At 42.1% G+C, this 26,085-nt stretch overlaps 1 protein-coding gene across 7 annotated transcripts in view; it reads left to right on the top strand.

Annotated features, from left to right (window-relative positions):
• The window catches only part of PPFIBP2 (PPFIB scaffold protein 2), a 119,833-nt gene that overhangs the window by 16,460 nt on the left and 77,288 nt on the right, over positions 1 to 26,085 (top strand). For 5 of the 7 annotated variants that reach the window (XM_075837784.1, XM_075837789.1, XM_075837786.1 and 2 more), the window contains exon 1: positions 2,128 to 2,311. In XM_075837784.1, the coding sequence (XP_075693899.1) occupies positions 2,219 to 2,311 (93 nt within the window). In that variant the 5' untranslated portion in view covers positions 2,128 to 2,218. Of the gene's footprint in view, positions 1 to 2,096; positions 2,312 to 13,943; positions 14,462 to 26,085 lie in introns of those variants that run through there. The other 2 variants (XM_075837791.1, XM_075837787.1) reach the window with 2 other exon arrangements.

A 26,085-nucleotide genomic window follows, 5' to 3' on the forward strand; every position in this document is an offset into this window, starting at 1 on the left:
TTTATGCTCCTCCCTAGTACCACCCCTGAGGATCATGGCCACACCTCTGCCTTGGGCACTCAATACTAATTGGAAGCAGTAGGCAAAATCCAGACCATACATCTTGTTTATAGGACACTTGGAAAGTATAATATACAATACATATCATGACACCACAGGGTATAAATAAAAAAACTGTTCATAATGCCCCAAACTTTGTCAGTAAGTTCATTATTCACTTTAGTATAAATTCCAGTTTCTTCTATATTATATTCCCATGTTCTTAGTGTCCATACAGGCATCCAGTCATGTATAGGTTCTCATGTAGGATTTGTATAGACATTTCCCCACAACGCACTGTACATATTTGGACTTTTTTTTTGCTGATAATCTGTCCGATGTTGTGGGGACACCCAGTGGTGGAGGGAGGAAACGGGAAATTCCTTATAAAATTATTTTGCGCAAGGAGATCACAGAACAAGGAAGATCTACAGACTGTGTCTTCTCTTCAGCAATTTTGTTTTACAGGTATAATCACTTTATCGTCATGTAATTCCAATAAGGAGTTTCGGACGAAAAAATAGAAAGATCTTTAACCCTTAGGCCCATCCTACACATTTACTGAGGCAGCATGAAATCCGGCTGCAATATATATGACTCACATATACTTTAAGTCATGTGATTTTAATGTCAGGGCTGCTGTTACAACAACGCTGATTGCTGTTGGCTTTTCTAGGTAGAAACTGAGAGGTGGCACAAAAACTTAGGGTCAGTCGCAACTTTCTGGCACCATGACATCACTGCCACCAGTCTTTCTTTCAGTGCAGCGTGATGTGGTATGCTGAGATGTGCTGGGGAATTTGCTGTTTAAGGTCTTACATTGTATCTAGCTCAGTAAAGTGCAGCTTTGACCATTAAAGGGATTGTCCAAGATTAGAAAAAGAGCGCCACACCCGTTCATGGGTTGTTTGTGGTATTGCAACTCAGCTTCAGTAAATAAGGCTGAGCTGCAATATCACAAATAACCTGTAATCAGGTGTGGCGCTGTTTTTCGAAGTAAGCAGCTATGTTTTTCTCATTCTGGACAAACCCTTTAAATCTAGAATCAGGTCGAAAATAGACTGCCAATACAATGGACAATATGGCTAACAAATGTCCCAGGATTTTTTTTATATTATCCTCTTACAGGAACTAACATGTTAGCAGCCATTCAGCAGTCACTTGAATGCAGCCACCTCTTCCCGTTCCAATCTCTGCAATCACAAGTTGAACAGGAAGGATGACACAGATGTGAATTATAGGACAGTGTCAACATGCTGACACACTGACTCCTGGACTCTTTTTGTTTTTTTGCCATGGGGATGGGGTTGGCCGATCTGGCTAAATAGTGTATGGTAAAGAAAAAAAAGATCAATACAGTTGAATATAACAATGGCTTCTCGTTTGTACACCTACGCTAGGGGGCCCACACAAATCTTCCAGTGCAGGTTCCAAATAAGTTTCCTGTACCCCTTTTCTAGGTTTGTCCTCAGGTAGCTACCCAAACTACCTTATATTCAAAACATTGCCCCCTCCTCCAAAGATTGCTAAGTCTTTTGATTTGGGACAGGAGCCAAAACACCTTTCCCCCAATCAAGGCCGAATTTAGTTCTATGTGGGTCATAGGATGACTGAGTGACAGTGGGCCCCCTGTGTACCCCACTTTTGGTTTGATAAACATATATGTTTACTCAGGTTACCATTTGCCCCTTAAACCCATTGGGCCTGCCGTGCTACCAATTGGGAAATCTGGAGTCTTTGCTTGGGGAATCTGGGGGACATTGTTTGGCACCATAATGCCCACCTCCCAGCCCTATATCAGTTAGGTAACCTACTTATATTGCAGTCACTATACTGATGGACACCCATAAGACCTATGAACACCAATCATCAATTCGCTAAATTATCAGGCATTTGCATGTAAAAAAAAAAGGACGCAGACGATAATTTTTCTATTTCCGATGAGAGTAAAATAAGCTGCACTAAGAAATATTCCTGTGGTTTTGTTTGCAGTTGATAGTGTATTATTGAATGCACAAAGGATCTAGTGTTTAATTCTCCTTCATTATTGGCTTTAGGCACAAAAGCAGTCACAGAATTTGGCAATGGAGTCTTTGAAGTGGGATCGCCGATTCCATCGGAATATTTTGGAACTATAACCATTTTGCATCTGATAGAGGAATTAAAAATATCTCTGGAAATGGTGGAAAACTCTCAGGAAAGAGAAGCATTACGGAATCAGATTCCCAATGCAACAGCATCTTATGTCATCGGGTGGCTGGAGAGTAACCTGGTGAGTAAGATTCATGTGCCGTAATTCTTAGATCGTGATCCATTATGTATCATATACTGGTCTATGTAAGTACTTCGCTTCTTATAACAGGCAATCATGGTTATTAGTGGACGCCGATATGGGTTGGGCTCGTTGTTCCTACTTCGTCTTATTTCTATACACTTCTTGATCTGGGATTGCGTCTCCTCTGAATTGCAATGTGAGGGACTGTAAAGTTTGTTGGCTTTTTAATAAAAAGGGACGGATGCTTAATCGGGAGGTGGGGAGTTAAGGGGTTGAACCATCACAGATATCCCTTTAATATGAAACCCGAGAACCCCAGCAAACAGCAGATGAATGTGTTACATGGACGACTCAAGTCAACCGGCGCAAGAGTCACTGCTTGTTAGTGGCTCTCTGTTCTAGCTCATAGATGGTGGTCCCGAGCGGTGGACCCCCCTCTATAACATCCATGCAGGGGTTGTCCCGATTGGCATACACATTAGATAAATGGTGGCCCAACCATTGATTTCAGTGGTATTGTCAGACAACTTAATGCGTGTGGGGGCAGTCTGCAAGTTCTACGACATCTGGCAACAAGAAAAAAGAGGAATTCGGCATGTTGTATTTCAATGTACCCATTCGTTTGTTCAGAGGGGTCTGGATATATTACTATTGGGGTCCTGTGAACCATGTTTGGCAATCCAAAGTGGCTGAGGAGAAGAAGGAGAGAGCAGGGTAACGATGCGCACTGCCCCCTTCATTACATTTTATGGACCCCTTTAATTGCGGTCATACCTGAAGATTCAGGGTTTAAGTTGCGAAAGTCTTTACATTTGGTTGTGCTTTTAAAAAAAAATAAATATATATATATATATATATATATATGTATGTATTCTCAGGAAAGTTAGGTTTTATTCCTCAGAGCGTTACTCAGGTTTTGGTGACCAATATACCTGGTTTACCTTCGTTCCTTCTTTTGAGATATTTGTGGTCAATGATCAACAGAACATACAACAGAAAGGCATGAGGTGATAGGCTGGAAGGGAGCACATGGACGGTAAGAATGCCGCTGCTCCTGCATGCTGTGGGATAGGACGCTGACTCAGTGCTAGATAGCAGATACAAGCTTTGCTTGCCTTCTGTTCGCCTGGAGGACTGTCTGAACAGGGACGCCGCATGCAGAGCAGGAAGTCAGTCCACAAACTTCACTGCAAATAAAGCAGATATTAAAAGGTAAATAATAATATATCTTATTGGTAAAGCATGAAGTATTCAGTATCGGCACTTCTGTATAAAACTAATGCTAAAGTCTCACTGTGGATCTGAGTTATATTGCAACATTCAACTTTCACTTGATTTGGATATAAACCCAGTGTTGCAATGTATTACAGTATCACATTATCTCTTCCACTTTACCACTATTATATCATATATATATATATATATATATATATATATATATATATATATATATATATATATATATATACACACACATTGGAGGCAGTTGATGAGAGTACAGCATAATAATCCAGATTGGGTTCATGCACACAGTTGTATTACGGATCTGTGTTGTATAGATATGTAGTACGGCACTCATAACCTCCTATGGACCCATACTGTACCTCCATTGCATTCTGTATTACACAGGTATAGAGAGAATGCCCCCGTCAGGCGCCATCTGGCAGCATAATGAGTGCCTACGGTTCTATAATGTGGACATGTAGGGACTCCGTGTGCCCCCATACAGGGTCCATGCTTGTCATAGGCATGAGCCCTTAGCTACATGGGTCAATTCTACTAGCATAATCAAATTACAAAAATCACAAGCAATCAACAACATCCGCTTTTTAAGTTGCCAATCAGACAGGTTGTAAAAGTAAGTTAGGTGAAGGTCCAAACTCTGGGACGCCCACTGTTGATGAAAACGAGGGGCCTCTAATCTTAATTCATGGCCAGAGCATGGAGATGAAATGGACAATCTGAAACAACCATGGGGCTATTCCCATCCCAACTGGGCCCCTCATTATGTTATAGAGTTTTGCAACCTAGGACAGAAGGGTCTGGTGTTTGTTTTGTGGGCCACTAACCCCCTTTACCTTGTTTGTGCACAATGCAGTTCCTCTGGGGAGGGGAATTCTGCAAAGGTACTCGCCACCTAAAATGAAAGGGGACAGGACAAACAGGACTGGGTGCACTCTCTCCAAGAACTCAATAGCAGCCGCATGGGCGGCCTCTATGGTTCCTATGCCCTTAACAAGAGGGCCCAGACTCGCTTTATATGGGTTCACAACTACTGGTCATCTGACCAGGTTTCTAAGGAGAACTCCAAAGGTTACTTAAAATCAACATCTCCTCACCAGCCCTGTAACTGTTTACTAGTCGTAAAACTTTTGTAATGGATATTTGCCCCATAGTGAAGCGATGACCTGACCACCCTGCTTGTGACCTCCTTGCTACCCTTAAAGGTCAAGATTTATCTCCGTCTTGTAAATTCCAAAATGATTTACAACAACAAATATTTATTGAGAAGGAATAGTGGTGGCTCCGTGATTCCTTGTTCTTGAGCCTTTATTACCAGATGATCTGCTATCCCGTAATGAAGGGACTTATATCAGCGTTTTATAAAGAGCCTGGCTCATGTCTGTATATAATAACTACATGTAGCTCATTACAATATTATTTAAGGCTTCCAACTGGCCCATTTATTTTCAAAGAATTCTAACATTTTACTATACAGCTCATGCTTCCATATTGTGGCACATCTTGGCATATTTGCCATCTAGGCATGGTTGCCAACCGTCCGTAAATTCCTGGATAGTCCGTCTAAATAAGGGTCTTTTTTTCCAGTGTCCGTAAAAAAAAAAAATGGATGTGTCCGTGATTTTTTTTAAGTGTTCTTATCACTCTTCTAAGCTATAGACATACATTATTTATAATCTTTATGATTCCTTGTGGTTTTCCAAACTGTCCATAATTTTTTTTTTCTGTCCGTGATTTTTCGGATAAGTTGTCCTGAAAAATAAACAACATATCAGGTTGGCAACCTTGCATCTAGGACTCAAAAGCTTAGTGCTAAACCCAGCTTTATTATAAACAGATATAATAATATTTAACCACTTTTTAGGCCATATTCACAAAAAATGCAGTTAAAAACGGATCAACTGTTTGTTTTTCATGACGTTTTACATCAGTGTGTCCCCACATTTTCATCCATTTCCCGTCCATCTGACCGTTTTTAACGTCTGTTTCTCATCCGTTTGCCATCAATTTTTCACGACTGCTAAGGAAACTGATAATTTTAATTTTACATGTTTTGTCCCAATCCCTGAACACCCACAGATAGTGCCCATATAGATTGTGCCACACAGTGCCAACATAGTGCCACACTGACCTCTGTAGGTAGTGCCACACAGTGCCCATGAAGATAGTAACCCCACACTGTGCCCATTTAGATAGTGCCACACTGCCCCCTGTAAATAGGGCCAAACCCTCCTGTCCCCAACTATTTAAATGCATAAAAAGCACAAAGCGGAACTCACCATGGGAAAACTTCAGTATAAAGTGTAGTGCAAAATACTAGGAGATGGGTACAACATTAAAGCAAGAACTTTCTTCCCATGTGCCTTGAAATAAAAACTACAAAAACATTGGGGACGTCACCACACAAACTAAAAAAAAGGTGGGCCAGATTACAATAAAATGAGATATTCTAGATATTCCTCATTATTTCACTTTCGCGTGTTTTGGAGTTTCGATTATTCGTCAGGTAGACTTCCTGACAATTTATTGTTTGTTTATACAACAAGCTGTGATGTCTCTGAGGAGCAACACCCATGAGGATCTTAAAATTTGGCATGGTTTCCCATGTCATAAAAGAGATAGTCTTAACGTGCACATGAAATTTACAATGTACGTAAAATCCCAGTGGGTTGGAAGTGTTGGCACTATGTGATGTCATCACACCTTGAAATTTGATGGAATTATATATAACAATGAACAACACATAACAAATTAGGGTCCTTTTATACCTGCCAATTTTGGCCGTAACAACAACCGTCGATCAATAAGACAGCTCGTCGATTGGCGCTCGTTTGCTCCTTTCACAAGCAGGAAATTCATGGGGACGAGTGATCGTTTGTCCCCATGTATTACCATCATGTCGGTAGCACATCTCCCTGTTTATACAAGAAGATGTCCTGCCAACAATGATAATATTTTCTGCTGCATAAACGATACAATCAGCCAATCTCGTTCGTCGGCTGATCGTTTCCCTGTCCACACAGGGCAATGATCGGGAACAAGCGTTCATATGAAGGCTTGTTTGCCCAATCGTTGGCCCGTGTAAGAGGACCTTTACTCATCAAAGTTGCTGCACATGAATATTCATTAGGTGCAGCTCATTGTCCCGCCGCCTTTTCATACGTAACATAAAGGGGTTGTATGGGATTAGAAAAAGATGGCGTGCAACACTTGTCTATGGGTTATGTCTGATATTGAAGCTCAGCTCGATTTTAAGTGAACGGTGCTGAGCTGCAATACCACACACAAACTGTAACCGGTGTGGCGCTGTTCTTGGAGAACAGCAACTGTGTTTTTCTAATCCTATACTACCCGTTTAACAGCTTCCTGACAGTGTATCGGTCTGTAAAGTGACCGTATTTTATTACTTCTGACCAACAGTCAATGTGATTGTTCAAACACTTCTTTGAACAAATATACAATCTCCTATCCATGTACTTGCACCTAAATATAATTTCCTAAAAAAAGTTTCATAGGACACTAAAATGTAAGAGTCATTGGCTCACATTTATTATGCAGTTTACGGCAGGTTTTGGTGCAAATTGCACCCAAAATTGTCGCAAACGGTGACGTGCAACAAATTTGTCATTGGCTCGCGTAAAAGGGTCTTGATACGTTAGTAACTCAATCACTCCCTTTAGCTGTGAGGGGGACCATAACCAGCTGTGAAGTTCAGATTCCCCCTGCGTGCCCTGTTAGCAGACTGTAGGATGGGTCAATGGATTACACGGGTCTGGTGGGCGACAATAGGGAAAATTATATACCCAACATCCTTGCAGTTTTCAAATAAAAAATGATAGAATTTTAAAAACCCTTGTGGGAAATCTCTAGGTTTACATGACAGTGTAGTTTCGAAGATGAAGCATTAATTTAATGGGACTACATCATTCCAGGTTTTCTAAATCAGACAACCTATTTAAATCTAGAATTAATCTACATAAAAAGTCTCAGGCCTCATGCACACGACCGTAATTTTCATCCGCAACTACAGATCCGTAATTGCGGATAAAAATACTGATCCATTCATTTCTATGGGCCACGGACACCTGTGTCTGGGCCGTAAAAAGAACCCGCAAAAACAGGACATGTCCTATTTTTTGCATTTACGGCCTGTATTCCTATCAGTTTTAATGTGAGCACGGCCCGCAAATGCGGATGATAGTTTGCGGCCCGTCCATGCCGTAATTACAGACCGTAAATTTTATTGACACTTTTTATGACGCGGAAACCGCGTCAGAACATGCGCCAAAAAACGGCTGAAAATGCCTCCCATTGATTTCAATGGGTGGCAGAGGTGGGTTTTTTTCCCGCGAGCGGAGAAACCGGCTAGCGGGAGAAAGAAGGGACATGCCCTATCTTCGGGCGTTTACGCCTCTGACCTCCCATGGAAATCAATGGGAGGCAGAGAAAGCGTATTTCGCTGCGTTTTATGCTCAATAGCCGCGGGCGAAAAACGCAGCGAAAATCGGCGTGTAGGCAGGGGAAAATCTGCCTCAAAATTCCAAATGGAATTTTGTGGCAGATTTTTCTCCTGCAAAAAACTCAGTGTGAACTCACCCTTAGTCTCTTTTGTTATAATTTATAGACATCACCCTAATGCCCTCGCTTAGCAGTGAATTTGGAAGGGTAAACCTTAAAGGAGTTTTCCAGCCAATAAAAATTGATGGCCTATCCTCAGGATAGGATAGGCTATCAATAGCTTATGGGTCAGGGTCCGACTCCTGGGGCCCCTCCGATCAGCTGTTTGAAGGGGCCGCAGCACTCATATGTGCACTACTTCCCCTTCATTTCGTCTTGCGTTCTCGCGGGAGGGAAGACAGCGCAAGCCGCCCTGACACTGTCCGCAGCTGATTGGACAGTGTCAGAGCGAAGAGATCACGCCCCCTTGCCATTTAGTTAGATAGAAATGCCCCATTGACAGTTCAGGGGCTTATTTACATATCTGGCGCCAAATATAACAGCGCCGATATGTAAATAACGGAGGAAGATATTAAAAAGGTGTAAAGTGAGACAGTGTTTGTGCAGCAGCGCCTATTACAAGCTGCACTCCGCTGCACACGTATGGGCAGGTGAAAGGTTCTCTTTAAACTGCATTTTAGACAGTGGATCAGCGCTTCTTATCAGGTCTTCTCTTGTAAAATCCCTATCTTATGTACGAACTAGAAGGTGATTACATTTCCTCGTAAGTGACACTTGCCACAGAAATTAGTATAAATACCGCAGCTGACAGCAGTCATATGTAAGGATTAGAGGAGTGATTCTGGGGAAGCTCGGCGGTTTACATTACACGCTGTGCTGAGGTCTGAGTGTTCTGTATATAAATGGTCATAAGACGCGGCAACACAGCTGTGCTGGAAATGTGTGCGCAAGCGATGGCTTTTTTTCCATTACTGTATGAGGAAGTGAATAATATACAGTACTGAAGAGCGTGTAAGTTGTAAGGATGTACCCACTATCACATACCAATGTATTCCTGTTATTGTATGACGTATTTTATGTTAATTGAAAAAATTTTGAAATCAATAAAAATATGTTTAAAAAAAAAAAAAAAAAGAGCGTGTAAGCGAATATATTAGCGGTCATGGATAAAGAGATCAGAGCTTAAAATGTCGCACTTCGGGGTAAAAAATTGCTCTGTGGACATGTTTCATTGGCTCTATTCACACAATGTAATATACAGGCAAAATCTCCCGATATTTGTGCCGAATGGCAAGCTGTCATTTCTGCAACTCTATGCCATATACACTGTAGTTAGATACCTCGCTCATAGGTTGCCATGTTAAAAATAAGTATACTGTATATCTCTGCATTGAAAGTGTAGTCGACTAAGGTTTTCAATACAGTTAAAAAAAAAAAAAAAAGTATACAGTGAAGGAAATAAGGATTTGATCCCTTGCTGATTTTGTAAGTTTGCCCACTGTCAAAGACATGAACAATCTAGAATTTTTAGGCTAGGTTAATTTTACCAGTGAGAGATGGATTATATAAAGAAAAAAACTGAAAATCGCATAGTCAAAATTATATATATTTATTTGCATTGTGCACAGAGAAATAAGTATTTGATCCCTTTGCCAAACAAGACTTAATACTTGGTGGCAAAACCCTTGTTGGCAAGCACAGCAGTCAGACATTTTTTGTAGTTGATGATGAGGTTTGCACACATGCTAGATGGAATTTTGGCCCACTCCTCTTTGCAGATCATCTGTAAATCATTAAGATTTCGAGGCTGTCGCTTGGCAACTCGGATCTTCAGCTCCCTCCATACGTTTTCGATGGGATTTAGGTCTGGAGACTGGCTAGGCCACTCCATGACCTTAATGTGCTTCTTTTTGAGCCACTCCTTTGTTGCCTTGGCTGTATGTTTCGGGTCATTGTCGTGCTGGAAGACCCAGCCACGAGCCATTTTTAATGTCCTGGTGGAGGGAAGGAGGTTGTCACTCAGGATTTGACGGTACATGGCTCCATCCATTCTCCCATTGATGCGGTGAAGTAGTCCTGTGCCCTTAGCAGAGAAACACCCCCAAAACATAATGTTTCCACCTCCATGCTTGACAGTGGGGACGGTGTTCTTTGGGTCATAGGCAGCATTTTGCTTCCTCCAAACACGGCGAGTGGAGTTAATGCCAAAGAGCTCAATTTTAGTCTTATCTGACCACAGCACCTTCTCCCAATCACTCTCAGAATCATCCAGATGTTCATTTGCAAACTTCAGACGGGCCTGTACATGTGCCTTCTTGAGCAGGGGGACCTTGCGGGCACTGCAGGATTTTAATCCATTACGGCGTAATGTGTTACCAATGGTTTTCTTGGTGACTGTGGTCCCAGCTGCCTTGAGATCATTAACAAGTTCCCCCCGTGTAGTTTTCGGCTGAGCTCTCACCTTCCTCAGGATCAAGGATACCCCACGAGGTGAGATTTTGCATGGAGCCCCAGATCGATGTTGATTAACAGTCATTTTGTATGTCTTCCATTTTCTTACTATTGCACCAACAGTTGTCTCCTTCTCACCCAGCGTCTTACTTATGGTTTTGTAGCCCATTCCAGCCTTGTGCAGGTCTATGATCTTGTCCCTGACATCCTTAGAAAGCTCTTTGGTCTTGCCCATGTTGTAGAGGTTAGAGTCAGACTGATTAATTGAGTCTGTGGACAGGAGTCTTTTATACAGGTGACCATGTAAGAGCTGTCTTTAATGCAGGCACCAAGTTGATTTGGAGCGTGTAACTGGTCTGGAGGAGGCTGAACTCTTAATGGTTGGTAGGGGATCAAATACTTATTTCTCTGTGGACAATGCAAATACATATATATAATTTTGACTATGTGATTTTCTTTTTTTTTTTTTATATAATCTATCTCTCACTGGTAAAATTAACCTAGCCTAAAAATTCTAGACTGTTCATGTCTTTGACAGTGGGCAAACTTACAAAATCAGCAAGGGATCAAATACTTATTTCCTTCACTGTACCAACACATACCACTGGGGCTAATTCCAAAAAGACACTCTTTTGGCATGAGTCTGGCCTATTATACACTATGGATAGACTCAGTATATGCCGAGCTTACGCAGCAATGTGAACATAGACTTATTTATCACACCCCTTAGAAAGTTTTTATACATGGCTTCATCTATATATATATATATATATATATATATATATATATATATATATATATATACATTGAGAAGAGAGGTGCCCATAGCAAAGGTAAAAATGGGGCGGTCTTTCGTACTGATTCACGCTTGTGTACCCACTTATCTCTTTTTTTATGACCCGTTGGCCGATAACCCACTCATGGTGCAGCGCCTGTGGAGAAGTGGGTCCTGTGCAAATTCTCACAATAAATTAGAAAGGGGTCTAAGCCCTCCTCTCCACGGGCCCCATACCAATTACATAGGCTACCTATATAGGACTAAGTATGCAAACAAACTCTCCTCCAGAAGAAAGAAAACCGTTTTTTTTTTGGTCCATCTATAGGTAGGACTCATGCACACGTCCGTTGCCCTTCGTACGGCCGATGATGGCGGATTCGTAAAACACGGACTGCACACGGATGGCTTCCATGTACAGTCCGTTGTTTCAACGGACCAAATGAATGAAATGGCTGAGACTGTTCAGTCAAAAATGGACAGGCGTAGAACCTGTCCTATTTTTGACGGAACGCCACATGGTTCCGTTAAAACAACGGAAGTGTGCATGGCCCTATAGAAATAAATGTGTCAGTGTGCTATCTGTTACAAAACGGATAGCACACTGAAGAACATAGTCAATGTCCAACCCATTATAGAGCTTTTAAACATGACAAGGGATATCAGCCAAACCAGAAAAACCATCTGTAGTAAGCTGTTTTTGCTTTCTTTTTTCTTTTACTACCTGTAGAAAGGACTGTTTCAGCATTTTTGCTCCTCATCAGTACAGAGTAGGGTTCTGGTTGGTTGGGTGAGATGTCGTAGATGCAACTGTTGGAAAGTACTGGTTCTCCTTGCGGAGATCCAGATAGTGTAGGGGCAATGCTGCCTGGGAAAAGTATGCAAATTAGCTCTCCTCCAGATGGAAGAAAACTCTCTGTAGATAGCTCGTCTGTAAGTCACTGTACAAGCCTTGAAACACATTTAGGCTGGGTTCACACGACCTATTTTCAGACGTAAACGAGGCGTATTATGCCTCGTTTTACGTCTGAAAATAGGGCTACAATACGTCGGCAAACATCTGCCCATTCATTTGAATGCGTTTGCCGACGTATTGTGCAGACGACCTGTAATTTACGCGTCGTCGTTTGACAGCTGTCAAATGACGACGCGTAAATTGACTGCCTCGGACATTGACTTGCAGGGTAGATACCTACGGTAAGGATACATGGATACTTTGTTCTGCTTAGCCCTGCCAGAAAGTATGACAAGCTGAAACTTCCTCACAATGGTCGTATTTTTATGGCTTTGTGTCACACCCTTTAAAGAGGATCTGTCATGGCAGGGATCTTCATTTAAAAGTATTTCCACTTATATGCACGCTCTATGCAAATGATCATCCTTTTTATTCATGTGAGATGATTGCAGAGGACTAATCCTTTATGTTTACTATGTGGCTTTATAGTTACCACTGTCTTGCTGCAGTGGGGTTCTGGGTTCCAATCCAACTAGGGGCAATATTTTAGGGTAAATGTAGTATTACATACCGGCCTGGTCTGCTACAATGGGAGCTACTGATACTTAGCAGCTCTCCACTCTGGATCGTAGAAAGGGGTCAGAAGAGGGGAAACCCCCCCCCCCCCCTAAGGCCCCATGCACACAAACGTGTTTTTGTGACCGCAATTCCCCCGAAAATCCATGGGAGAATTGTGGCCCCATTCATTCCTATGGGGCCATGCACACAACTATGGTTTCCAGGAGCCTGGACCGCAGAAAGAACGGGCATGTCTTATTATGGCCGTGTTCTGCGGTCCAGGCTAATAGCAAATAATGGCCGCGGCCATGTGCACGGCCCGACGTGTACGTTTTGACATGAGCAAACAGTGCCAAAACGTGTACCACAGCATGCACATTTATTTCTATGGTTAGGACGGATGCCCTAATAGTGTAGTTTGTGCATAAATTTTGTTTGCTTACGTTGTATCCTTTTTTTTTTCCATGTCCTGAAAAGCATTGTCTACTACGCTTTTCAGTACTTTTCCAAAACGTATATGTTTTTATTTGTATTGAAGTCAATGGCAACGTATGGACGACGTATGCAATATTAAACCCTACGTTTGCATACGTAAAACGTATACGTTTTTGTAACCTTATATGGGAAATCTTGACTTTACAAAGTTTGATTTTGCTAAAGAACAAAAAAACGCATACGTATTTATAGGCAAGAACGGACACAAACGTATAAAAACGTATGCAACGTATACCACAAACGTGTGCACAAAACGAGATGTGAACTGAGCCTTACTGGAAGATTTCTCATGATGTGCATCCAGAAAAACATATAGGGCATATTTAGCTCTGCTACATCTGTTGTACCTGCCCTAACCATGCCATTTTATAAGAAAACTCTGTGTTTGGAGGGCAAAAACATTTATGGTATAGTATAGCGCTTGCTTTACGTGTCACTTTTTTCGCACCCGTTTCTTCTATTGTTTCCGTCGTACACACTTTTGATACTTGAGCCCTTTCTTTTTGTTATAAACAAGACCTAAACCTACAAATCTTCATTCTGGTCTTCTTCCAGCCTCGGAGAGGTGTTTACTTTAAACAGTTCTTTGTCCCTCCGCTTGCCTGAGTCTCACACACAGTACAACAGGAGGACATAGGGATCACATTGCAGGGGCTGCTGTAAGGCATTGCAGGATCTGTCAGGAGAGCGAGGCGATCAGAAGTGACATTCTAGGCAGCAGGAGAGCTACAGACAGGAAATAGGGGGTCTTGGAGTAATGAGTTCCAGTTACCCACCACTGAAACACAGGGACGGAGCAGGCATACTTGGAAAATAGTTTTCTCCTGACTACTTGATAATATTTAGCTTCAGTGCCGGAGGAAACAGGCGGTTCCTCCTTGTTGTCCAACCGGTCGTATGATATTTGTTGGGATTTAATACACAGTATTAGGGAGATTGAATCATGCAACAGGCTTAAGTTAATTCACTTTGTGAGTGTCGCTCCATAGACGGCCTGGGGCTCGCAACCAAAAGACAACGTAGAATGTGATCAAGTTTGGAGAGGACAAAAAAAAAAAAAAAGTTACCCACGCGACACCGTCTCACCAGAACAAAGACGATGTCTCCAGCCAAAAGGGTAAAAAGGTTTTCAAACGGAATTTGATTTGCGAAATGGACACAGAGAATGGATGTTGAAATAGATATTTACAAACACTTCACGTGGCTCAGAAGGGTAAGTGATTTTTTGCATGTCCATCCCTATGATGAGCCAGGTCGCTTTTCTTATCGTCTTAAGGGCATTCATTTATTTTCTTGTTTTGAGTGACAAATCCAAGAGATTTAAGTTAAAAGCATGCATCACATGCGTCTGCTTTGTTTTCTAGAGCTGCATTATGTCACCTGAGTGTTAATCTGAAGAAAACGGGCTTTATTCGTGTGACCTTAATCACTATTGATGTCTCTGTATTTTAAAATCCGCAAATGAGACACAACTGAAGTGTCGTCTTAGGCTGAGTTCACACGTCGTGGATTTCACGCAGATTTTCAGCGCAGATTTTACACTTTGCAATGCAAAAGGGTGAGATCTGCGTCAAAACCGCAACAAAATCTGGGACAAATCCGCAACGTGCGAACTCAGCCTTAGAGGGGTTCTCCAGGTTTCTGTTTAGTTGACACAAGTACCTGAGGTCCTCATGGTCCCTGATATTTCTTCCGAAAGTAGATCTTGAAAACCATGGCTACATGTACTAACTACATTGTTTATTATAAATAAAGCTTATTGATATGAAAACTTTTTGGGATACTAGTCTTTTGACTGATTTAGTTGCCAAGAAAAGATCTTAGGGACTGTGTTTACATGTATCCCGCTGCTTATTGTAAGTAAAGTTTATTGATGTGAGGAGTTTATGCGGACCCACTTTTTAATTGACCCCCCTCCGCTAATTTGATTAATCTGAGTGACCATAGATATGTGCACAACACTGTTTATTGTAAATAAAGTTTATTGACATGAGAATTTGTTACTAAGGACTGATCTTGGGAACTGTGGTTACAGGCACCGTTATGTTTATTGTAAATAAAGTTTATTGAGATAAGGTGTCAGTCCACTTCTACATTATAATTTATTGCCTGCGCTAATTTGGTCGTTCTGATGGTATACGGCTACATGTTTGAGCTCTCTGTTGACCAACAGCCGACCCGGGAGAGGTCGGTGTATACAGTATTTTTTGAAGACATCATCCATAGACGTGCTATGTAGAAACAAACATCACGGTCCATGTAGCTATAGTCCCCAAGATCTCAACTTAGGGACCACGTCGGGGCAGAGAGTATACAGTAGAGCACTCTATTCAATAAGCTTTACGTACAAATAACCTGACAACAACCTTAATAACGACCGATTTAGCATTTTCATTTTTTAAATAAAGTTATTTGAAATAAAGCATGATTTGTTATTTTGTTCTAATTTTAATTAACTTTATTAACAAGGGCCTGGAGAACGCCTTTAGTGTATATGGGTCAACTTCGTATTGTTTTCTGGGGCACAACTGGTTAATTTCTGGCCTTTCAAGGACATAAAAAGGAACAACGTCGTATTGTGTTTTCTTTTTATAAGGTTTTTCTGCCCGACCTGTTTTCTATTTATACAACTCCCTGCGAAGGTTAAATTCTATCTATAGCCCTGAATGCCTTATAATAAAAGAAAACCTGAGTTTGTTGCGATTGCACACCTCATTGTACAGGACGTGAAGTCCTTAGGGTATGTTCACACACACTAATTACGGACGTAATTCGGGCGGTTTTGCCCCGAATTACGTCTGAAAAATGTGGCTTGAAAGCGTTGACAAACATCTGCCCATTGAAAGCAATGGGCTGACGTTTGTCTGTTCACACGAGGCGTATATTTACGCGCCGCTGTCAAATGACGGCGCGTAAATAGACGCCCGCGTCAAAGAAGTGACCTGTCACTTCTTGGGGCGTAATTGGAGCCGTTATTGACTCCAATGAAAAGTAGCGCCAATTACGTAATGGACGCGGCGTTCAAGCGCCTGCACATGCCGTTACGGCTGAAATTACGGGGATGTTTTCTCCTGAAAACATCCCCGTAATTTCAACCGTTACGGACGCCCTCGTGTGAACATACCCTTAGAGTCGTCTTCTTCTTTTTGCTCCTGGGTGACAACTTAAAGTTCTTACAGGGGTTGTCAAAAAGTTTTCCTAGAGTCTTGAACGGAAAACCTGCCTATTAATGAAGGAGTTAATGGTATATTACTGCATATCTGGCAGATTCCCCTTTCAGCTCTCAAGGAAATCTAGGTGACAACCCCTGTGGCATATGTAATGACGGCCATATTGGGGTTTGGTTATTTTTGTTTTTTGGGGGGGGGGTAAAAAAATGAAAGCTATAAAAAATTTGACAGCATTGTATGTTAGGCACAGTCTGTTCTGTCCAAAGATAATCTCGGAAAAGGAAATGACCCGTCTGTCACCTGGGAAAGATTTCATTAGCAAGACTGGGTGCCAAGATGTAACTCAATAATTAAGACTCACTGCAGGTGGTGGTGACCCCATGCTGAGGATCACATAATCCAAGTCTTGCACTAGATGTTCTCAATGTCAGTAGGAGACCGAGAAAGCGTCTTTTTATGTCCATTTCCATGATCTTTTTTGGCAAAGGGTATTTTGTAAAATAGAGCCCATTGATTTCAATGGGTTTCTGATTTTTAGCAAATTGTGTCCAATGGCATTCGTCGTCGCGATATATACGTGGTTTGCAACAGACTGTAAAACACTAAAAGCAGCCTAAATTGTCTAGCACAAATGAAGTCCAGTGTCCCATTTTTCGTCAATTAGAATTTTTTGTATATTAGAAAAAAGGTCTTGCTTTATTTCAAGAAACAGTGCCACTCTTAGTCATGGATTGTGTCTGGTATTGCAGCTCATACACATTCAAGTGAATAAAGCTCAGCTGCAATACCAGACACCGCCTATGCACATGAGTGGCGATGTTTCTGGAAACAAACACAGTCCCTAATCCTGGATAACCCCTTTAAGGACAGACAGCCAAGTTGTCTGGTGCTGTAATTTGGCGCTCATAGGAATATATACTGTACCTCCATATGTCTCTATTTTCACTTGACAGCATACGGCGGTTCAGATGCAACCCCCATATTTATTCATCCGAACCTATAATTTTGTGGTTAACATCTTATACTATGGATGTTCACTTGCATGTTTTCCTATATATATGTCGATCTTGGAGTAGGAGCACCTGGATATAGGACAGGTGAAATGAGTTTCGGAAGGTATACATAACTCCAGATATTTCAGATATGCAGCTAGTACGTGATTATGTCATCGAGGGCAGGACATCGTAAAACGGGGACAATGTCGTATTGTAGGCAAAGGAATGAAGATGAGCAGGGTGCCGAAAGCTAAGACATTACATAAGGTGGAGCACGAGCCTTCAATGAATAGAAGAATTATGTTATTTGTGATACCCAATGCTCTTTGGTGTATAATATAAAACCAATAGTGAACTCCTTATAATATACAGCATTCAGGGCAAGGATGGCAGATACAACGACCACTGATGGTGATGGAAGGCCGAGGAGATGGAGACAAGATAAGAGGCAGACTTTGGATATCCTTCCTAGAGGCAGACAGACTGGTGTCATTTCTAGTCCAGTTTATTTTCATCACTGGACAAATGCACTTTTGTATTAACCTAATATGATACACCGATCAGCCATAACATTAAAAAGTGAATAACATTAATTATCTGGTTACAATGGTGCCCGGCAAGCGGTGGGATATATTACGCAGCAAGTAAACAGTCCGTTCTCAAAGTTGATTTCTTGGAAGCAGGAAAATGGGCATCACCAAAATGGCAGGTCTTGTGTGGTGTTCCCGGTATGCAGTGCTTTGTACCTACCAAAATTGGTTCAAGAAAGGACAACTGGGGAACCGGCAATGGGGTCATGGAGCCTAAGACTCATTGGTCTGATCCCACAGAACAGCTACTGCAGCACAGATTGCTGAAAAAGTTATTACAGGCAATGATAGAAAGATGTCAGAAGACACAGAGAATCACAGCTTTCTGCGTTTGGGACTGCATAGCCACAGACCGGTCAGAGTGCCCATGCTGACTCCTGCCCACTGCCGAAAGTGTCTACAATGGGCACGTGAGCATCAGAACTGATCATGGGGCAATAGAAGACGGTGCCTGGTCTGATGAATCACATTTTCTTTTACATTATGTGGACGGCCGGGTGAGTGAGCGTCACTTACCTGGGGAAGAGATGGCACCAGGATGCACTATGGGAAGAAGACAAGCCGGCGGAGGCAGTGTGATGCTCTGGGCAATGCTCTGCTGAGGAATCTTGGGTCCTGGAATTCATTTGGATGTGACTTTGCCACGTACCAACTACCTAAACATTGCTGCAGACCAAGTACAATCCCTCATTGCTGTTAAGGATTGCAGCGGTATTCCCTAATGGCAGTGCCCCCTTTTAGCAGGATAATGCCCCCTGCCACCCTGCAAAAACATGACAAGGAGTTCAAGGTGTTTGCTTAGCCTCTGAATTTCCCAGATCTCAATCCAGTCGAGCAACTGTGGGATGTTCTGGAAAATGAAGTCCGATCCATGGAGGCCGCACCTCACAACTTACAGGACTTAAAGGATCTGCTGCTCACGTCTTGGTGCCAGAAACCACAGGACACCTTCAGTGATCTCGCGAGTCCATGCCTTGACAGGTCAGAGCTGTTTTGGCGGCATGATGGGATCTACACAATATTACACGGGGTTTTAATGTTATGGATGATCGGTGTATGTTCTATAGGGCATCTGATAAGGTAATACAGGGGATCCTCCAATTGCAACCCCTATAAGCTGAAAGCCACGTCCAGCTCAACTCTATGCTCTATGCCTCCATTGAAAACACGAAGATGCTGTCTGATTTGAGGGGCGACAAGTAGTGAGATGCCTCGATCAGTCGTTTTCTGGGGGAACCTTAACGACAAACCCTTTAGACTTTAGGTTATACAGCCAATCAGCTGTTAGAGAAGAGTTTGTGTCAAGTTAATAACCGCTATTTTGTCACTACAATGGTGTCACCTCATGGGTGTTTTGTCACCCATGAAGATCTATTCTAGGAGTATTCATAAGTTGTAGTCCCAGATATGACAGTCATCTTGCCAGGTTAATTAAATGTGTTTGTTTTTATCTGTCCTCGCACAGCTACGGAAGCCTAGTTTAAGATACTTATCTATTTGCGAGCAGCCGAATTGTCTTTGATGATGAATAGAATATCAGAATTTCAGTGAATACTGACACAGTCAATGCAGTGCTAGAAAAAAAAGGGATAAAAATAGCTCTATGCAACAATCACATTCATTTGCCATACAAGTTATGTAGTAATGTGTGTTATGATAATAGTTGTCACCCAGCACCTTTATAGGAGATAAACACATTAGTAACAGCTGATAAAATATTGTAAGGATTAACAAAATTAGAGAACATAAATATAAATTGATTATGAAAATGTTCTTTACTAAAAACTTCTGACTTCCAATGAAATTGGCCCTAATGTGTGTGGTTGAGATAGGGGAAATTAGATAATGAGCTCCATTGGGGACATGGACTGATGTAAATGATGACAATCTCTGTACTGCGCTGCAGAATATGTCGGCGTTATATAAGCAATAAGAAGTGAATAAAAATCCAAGATAAAAAGGGTAATGTTGAAGTGGCCACAAGGTGGTGCTGTGCTACACATGGACTATAAAATCCACTGGAGATCAGAATTTAGTGTAGCTTTTGCAGTATTTTATTTTCTCAGATAAATTGTTCCCTCCAAACTTTGTGAATCAGGGATTGATATCGTTAAAAATTCTAAATTCGGCAAGGAAAGCAATTATCCAAACTAAAGTCTTCATTACTAGAGGTCCGTGCAATAACGTGTGGGATAGCGTGAGTGATAGACCTGAAAACAAATGTGGCCCATTTTAATCCCGGTCCCCTATAATATAGATGTACTGTATACACTACATCAAAATTTTAGTAACTTTGTAGATACATTACATTACTTATCTTGTACAGATCCTGGGTTACAGACTGTATTATACTCCAGAGCTGCATTCACAATTCTACTGATTGAAACTAGAAACTTGTTGACTACAAGCTTGTCATCAGACACACCCCTAACAGCTTAGCTGAGCTCTTAATAGAGTGAGTGTGTTAGTTTTGTCCTATATTACATTAGTGTCAATGTTTAATGTAAAGATAGCACTCTACAAGCTGTACAGACATTGAGCCAACAAGGAATGATGGGAGATTTCAGCTCCGCAGCTATAGACTTGTGAATGCAGCTCCGGTCTTTACTACAGGCCGTAATTCAGGTTCTAAATGTTAACTGTAAAATGGTCTTCAAAGGTAGATATAAGCTTTAGATCCAGCTGCAGTATTATTTCCAAATCATTTCTGCAGCCCTGTTCACACTGAGTTTTTTGGTGCGGTTTTTTTATATGGAAACCGTGCCAAAAAACAGCCGAATTCTCCTCCCATTGATTACAATGGGAGGCAGAGGCATTTCCCCCCCCCCCCCCCACCCCCCGCGCAGAAAAAAACATTAGTCGTGGAAAAAAAGCGTTGTGCCCTTTCTTCAAGCGTTTCCGCCTCTGACCTCCCATTGACATGAGTAAGAGGCAGAGAAATCGGTTTTCGATGCGTTTTTTTCCTGCGGCGCTCAATGGCCGCGGCCCAAAAAAGCCGCAATGAGAGTGCAGGCAGGTCAAAATCTTTTTCAGCCTGAAAAACCTCAGTGTGAACAGGGCCTAATATTGATCTAAATTAATTGCATTTTCCCATTCATGTGCCCTCCTGGCATTCACAGTATACAGCTTCTCCTTCTTCCCCATATAAGGCAGCGCCATGTTCAAACAGGGAGAGAGAGAGACGTGTGTGATTGGAAGCATATGACATATAGTCTTTGTTCTTGTAGTTTTACTAGGATACTTAATAGTGGTAAAAAATGCGCACAAAACACCATGAGCTGTAGACGGATCGTACGCCGCAAATAGCCTGTTGATGAATTGTGTTTTATTGTTGTAGCATCGGTTCTGCCCGCGCTTGTGAAACCTAAAGATGCCAGGGTACAAGATTAACCTGTAATAACACAATATTGCCATGTGATGCCCAAACAAAACTACTATTCAGTGGCCAAATAATACTGCCCTTCAATTCCTAACAAATGCTCCCATACAGTGTCTGCATAATACTGCCATATCGTTCCCACATAATATATCAATGCAGCTCACAAATAATACCACCATAGACCGCAAAAAAATATCTAAGGTGGTATTAGGTTGCTCCTGAGGTTTCTTTCCTCAAAGCGCCCCCTAGGAATGAGGAGCCCTGGGCAATTGCCCAGTTTGTAACCCCCTTAAATTATTATCATATTTTTATACTTTATATTCCATACTACATAGGCAAACGCATACAAGCTTTAGGGCTAGTTCACACTATGAGTATTTTGGCGCTGTTTTTGATGCGGAAACCGTTGATTTAAATGGCATGCGGAGGCTGTTTTTTCCTGCGAGCTTTAAAAACAGCTCGTGGGGGAAAAAAAGCGACATGATTGAGGCAGATTTTTCCACCTGCAAAAAAACTCTGTGTGAACAGGGCCTTAGAGGGAGCCTCTGTGTCTGTTATAGGGCTCATAGAGTAAGGGCCCCGACTGTTAGGCCTAATCCCCGACACAATTGAAGGTTTGAAGCTGCACAGATCTTGCTACTATAATCTCAGTGTTATCCAACTAGTGATGGAAGAACCTGCCTAGGTCTTCCTGCCTTTCACTAATACAAGGGATGAGAAGTTGAGTGTGAATAAGCACATACACCTATGGGTACTGTATATAATATGGGGCTTATGGAGAAGGAGAACTCAACTCTAGTTGGCCCAATCAACCACCGCATTATTAGCCAACTAGTGATGAAGGAACCTGCTCAGGTTATGCCGTCCTTCTCTTCTCCAAGAAATGGGAATAGGGAAGGAAGAAAAAGTGTGGGGTCGCCTCCTCTCAAAACACTTGTAAAGAGAGCACTACTTATAATAAGGGGTTCTTCGCTTTGGACAATCCCTACTGGTTCGAGGAGTCTCTTGACAAAAACCTAATCACACAGTATCCCCCTGCTGGGATCCCCAGAAATCAGCTGTAAACTGTAAGGAAATCTGTCAGTAAGTGTTCAGTTTCCCTGCAGCGCCTCCACAGGGAAAGTTAAGTATTACAAGTATTACACAGTGTCCATTCATATCAATGGGTTGTCTGTGTAATGCAGGACAGGACAGGTCATTCAGAGCGAAAGACGCTCTTTGTACCCGCTCTCCACTCTGGCCAAGAGACGGGGATCCTGAATATAGGACATCCCCCTCTATTAATTTAAATGGCATGCGGAGGCTGTTTTTTCCTGCGAGCTTTAAAAACAGCTCGTGGGGGAAAAAAAGCGACATGATTGAGGCAGATTTTTCCACCTGCAAAAAAACTCTGTGTGAACAGGGCCTTAGAGGGAGCCTCTGTGTCTGTTATAGGGCTCATAGAGTAAGGGCCCCGACTGTTAGGCCTAATCCCCGACACAATTGAAGGTTTGAAGCTGCACAGATCTTGCTACTATAATCTCAGTGTTATCAAACTAGTGATGGAAGAACCTGCCTAGGTCTTCCTGCCTTTCACTAATACAAGGGATGAGAAGTTGAGTGTGAATAAGCACATACACCTATGGGTACTGTATATAATATGGGGCTTATGGAGAAGGAGAACTCAACTCTAGTTGGCCCAATCAACCACCGCATTATTAGCCAACTAGTGATGAAGGAACCTGCTCAGGTTATGCCGTCCTTCTCTTCTCCAAGAAATGGGAATAGGGAAGGAAGAAAAAGTGTGGGGTCGCCTCCTCTCAAAACACTTGTAAAGAGAGCACTACTTATAATAAGGGGTTCTTCGCTTTGGACAATCCCTACTGGTTCGAGGAGTCTCTTGACAAAAACCTAATCACACAGTATCCCCCTGCTGGGATCCCCAGAAATCAGCTGTAAACTGTAAGGAAATCTGTCAGTAAGTGTTCAGTTTCCCTGCAGCGCCTCCACAGGGAAAGTTAAGTATTACAAGTATTACACAGTGTCCATTCATATCAATGGGTTGTCTGTGTAATGCAGGACAGGACAGGTCATTCAGAGCGAAAGACGCTCTTTGTACCCGCTCTCCACTCTGGCCAAGAGACGGGGATCCTGAATATAGGACATCCCCCTCTATTAACTTAGAATTTCCTAATATGGTGTATAACATTTTTTTTATTCTAAAGTAGACAACCCCTTCAAGGAATTGCTATGTATGCAGCCCACATAGCTCTAGCATATGTACTCTCACACCACCTACATTCAGTTTTAGTGCACCTTTAAATTACACAGCCCTATATTTCCAGCAATGGAAACAAGGTTTTGTGCACTCATCCCTATCCATGAAAGAAATCCATCAAGATTGAAAACACTAGGGGTCCTGTCATCTGTTATTGGTACCCCTTAATGCATTTTCAGATAACATTCATGGTTTTATGGACCATGGTCACATTTCTGCTCAGCCAGGTCAACTGGTATCTTGTATTATGTTTGTCCATATTATCTTGTTTATTCAGTTCTATGCAAAAATGCTGCGCTTATTTCTTGAGAGATTTTTACGGAAAAACAAATAGTTTCATTGGAGACCATTCAAGTATGATAGATGACATACTTCCATAGAGGCAAATTGTGCGGCTGTAAAGACCAGGTTGGCTGCATCCTTTGAGAACCTGTGCAGGGATCCCCTCACTACCCCAGGGTTATGAAAAGGGGATAGGGCAAATAAAAGTCCTATTACACAGCTGTAAAAATGAGCGCCGATCAACGAGACAGCTCGTTGATCGGCGTTTGTTTTCTCCTTTCTCAAGGAGCAATGATTGGTTATGTATGGGGACAAGTGATCGTTACTATGATCGTTCGTCCCCATACATTCCATCATGTCGGCAGAAAATCTCCATGTGTAAACTAAGATTATTTTTAATGCTGCATAACCGAGCAGATCACCGGTTGATCATTGCCTTGTTTACACAGGGCAATGATCGGGTACGAGCATTCATATAAACACTAGGTTGTCTGATCATTGGCCTGTATAAAAGAACCTCAAGCATCAAGTCCTCCTGTCCCAAATGGTTCGGGGTGGTGTAGTGTTAACCAGCACCCAGAAGGGAGGCCACGTTTTCATTTTGCTCTGGAGCCCTCTTATCTCTATGTATGGCTTTGCCTGCACCAATAAAACAATAATTTTCACCGTAGAGGGGTTTTCCCACGAAAAAATGTATCACCTACCCACAAGACTGGGCTATCTCTGGCAGTCCCATGAAGAATAAATGGAGCGTCAAGCGTGACCTGACGCTTTGTTCATTCAGGGGTCTCTATCGTTCTGGATCGGTGGGGGTCTCATTGGTGAAATCCCCAGTGAACACTTATCACCTATTCTATGGATCTATAAAAAGTTATTTTGGTGGGATAACCCCTTTAACACAATGTCCTACGCTTTGCCTGATTGACCTGAATCTCTAAGCCAATCTCACACCCCCATAATAGTATTTAATAGGGGTCCACTGACAGCCAGATAACCAGGCTTCTCTGGCTGTCTTCTTCAGGCCATACATGTCATCCTTAGTATCAAACGTATAGAGAAATACTCCCTGCTAGAGATTATACGTTTGATTGTTCATTACCATTCATGTTGGCTACACTTTCCATGCTCTATGAAAGGATTTAGACAATGGCTTCATGTATAATAGAAATGTAAAGAGGGGTAACTTGAAGCTCTGGGCCCTAATGCAAAATCTGTAACCGGACTCCCCCCCCCCCCCCCCACCTTCCAGGTGTCCTTTATAATACTGGTATCTTCTTATGTGGTAGAGGGGATTTTGGGCTCCATCTGGTAATAGGGCTCGGATGTGACTGCTACCTCTGCTGGCCAAATGCATCCTGATGTTTTCATGTTTTCAGGGGTGTAGCTATAGGGGCTGCAAAGTAAGACCACGTCTGGTTGTTGTATTGTGTTGATGGATAGGCTGTTGATTTCTGGAATGTCTATGTGACCCCATTCTTCAATGGCTGGCCTCAACCATCTCAGTATAAATCAAACACCGCTGTGCTTGAAGACACTGCTTCATAACTGCCTGAAGGTGCAAAAACAAAAACATGTTGGATTGGCCGCCAACAATTCAATAGATGATAGCCATGGAATGCAAATATCTAAGAAATGTGGCAGTAGTGTGGTGCACATGTCTGTCCATTCTGGGCTGGCCACTAGATGGGCCAAATTGCTACCCCCATGCTCCCAATAAGCAATGCCTGGGCTATTTGTAGAATGTGGAGCAGACGTTACTCTTTAACGTATGTCATGGAAAAATCTCTCAGCATTCACAAGTATAAAGTCCTGACCCTTGGAATGTCTTAAAGGAATATGATAACATTAGTCAAGCACATTGGTTTCTAAAATAAAAAGTTTTCTCCCATGATATCGTACGTTTTATTTGTGTTGAGATTTTTCCAAAACTCCCAAAAAGCCAAGATCGTTTGATCTAGTTTTCTTACTGCTTGCCTTTTGAGGTCAACAGCCTCTGAAGTCTAAAGCTGAGGAGCAGTAGATATAAATTATTACACAGATCTACAGATTTAGCTGAATTCTGGGATTTTCTTTCGTTGACTAATAGTACTGTGGCTCCACTGGGTCAGAGGGTCAAAAAAAGATTGTTTTGACCATTTATTGGTGATTAGAGAAAGAGAATCAC

The sequence above is a fragment of the Rhinoderma darwinii genome, chromosome 9, assembly GCF_050947455.1.
Source record: "Rhinoderma darwinii isolate aRhiDar2 chromosome 9, aRhiDar2.hap1, whole genome shotgun sequence".
NCBI lineage: Eukaryota > Metazoa > Chordata > Amphibia > Anura > Rhinodermatidae > Rhinoderma > Rhinoderma darwinii.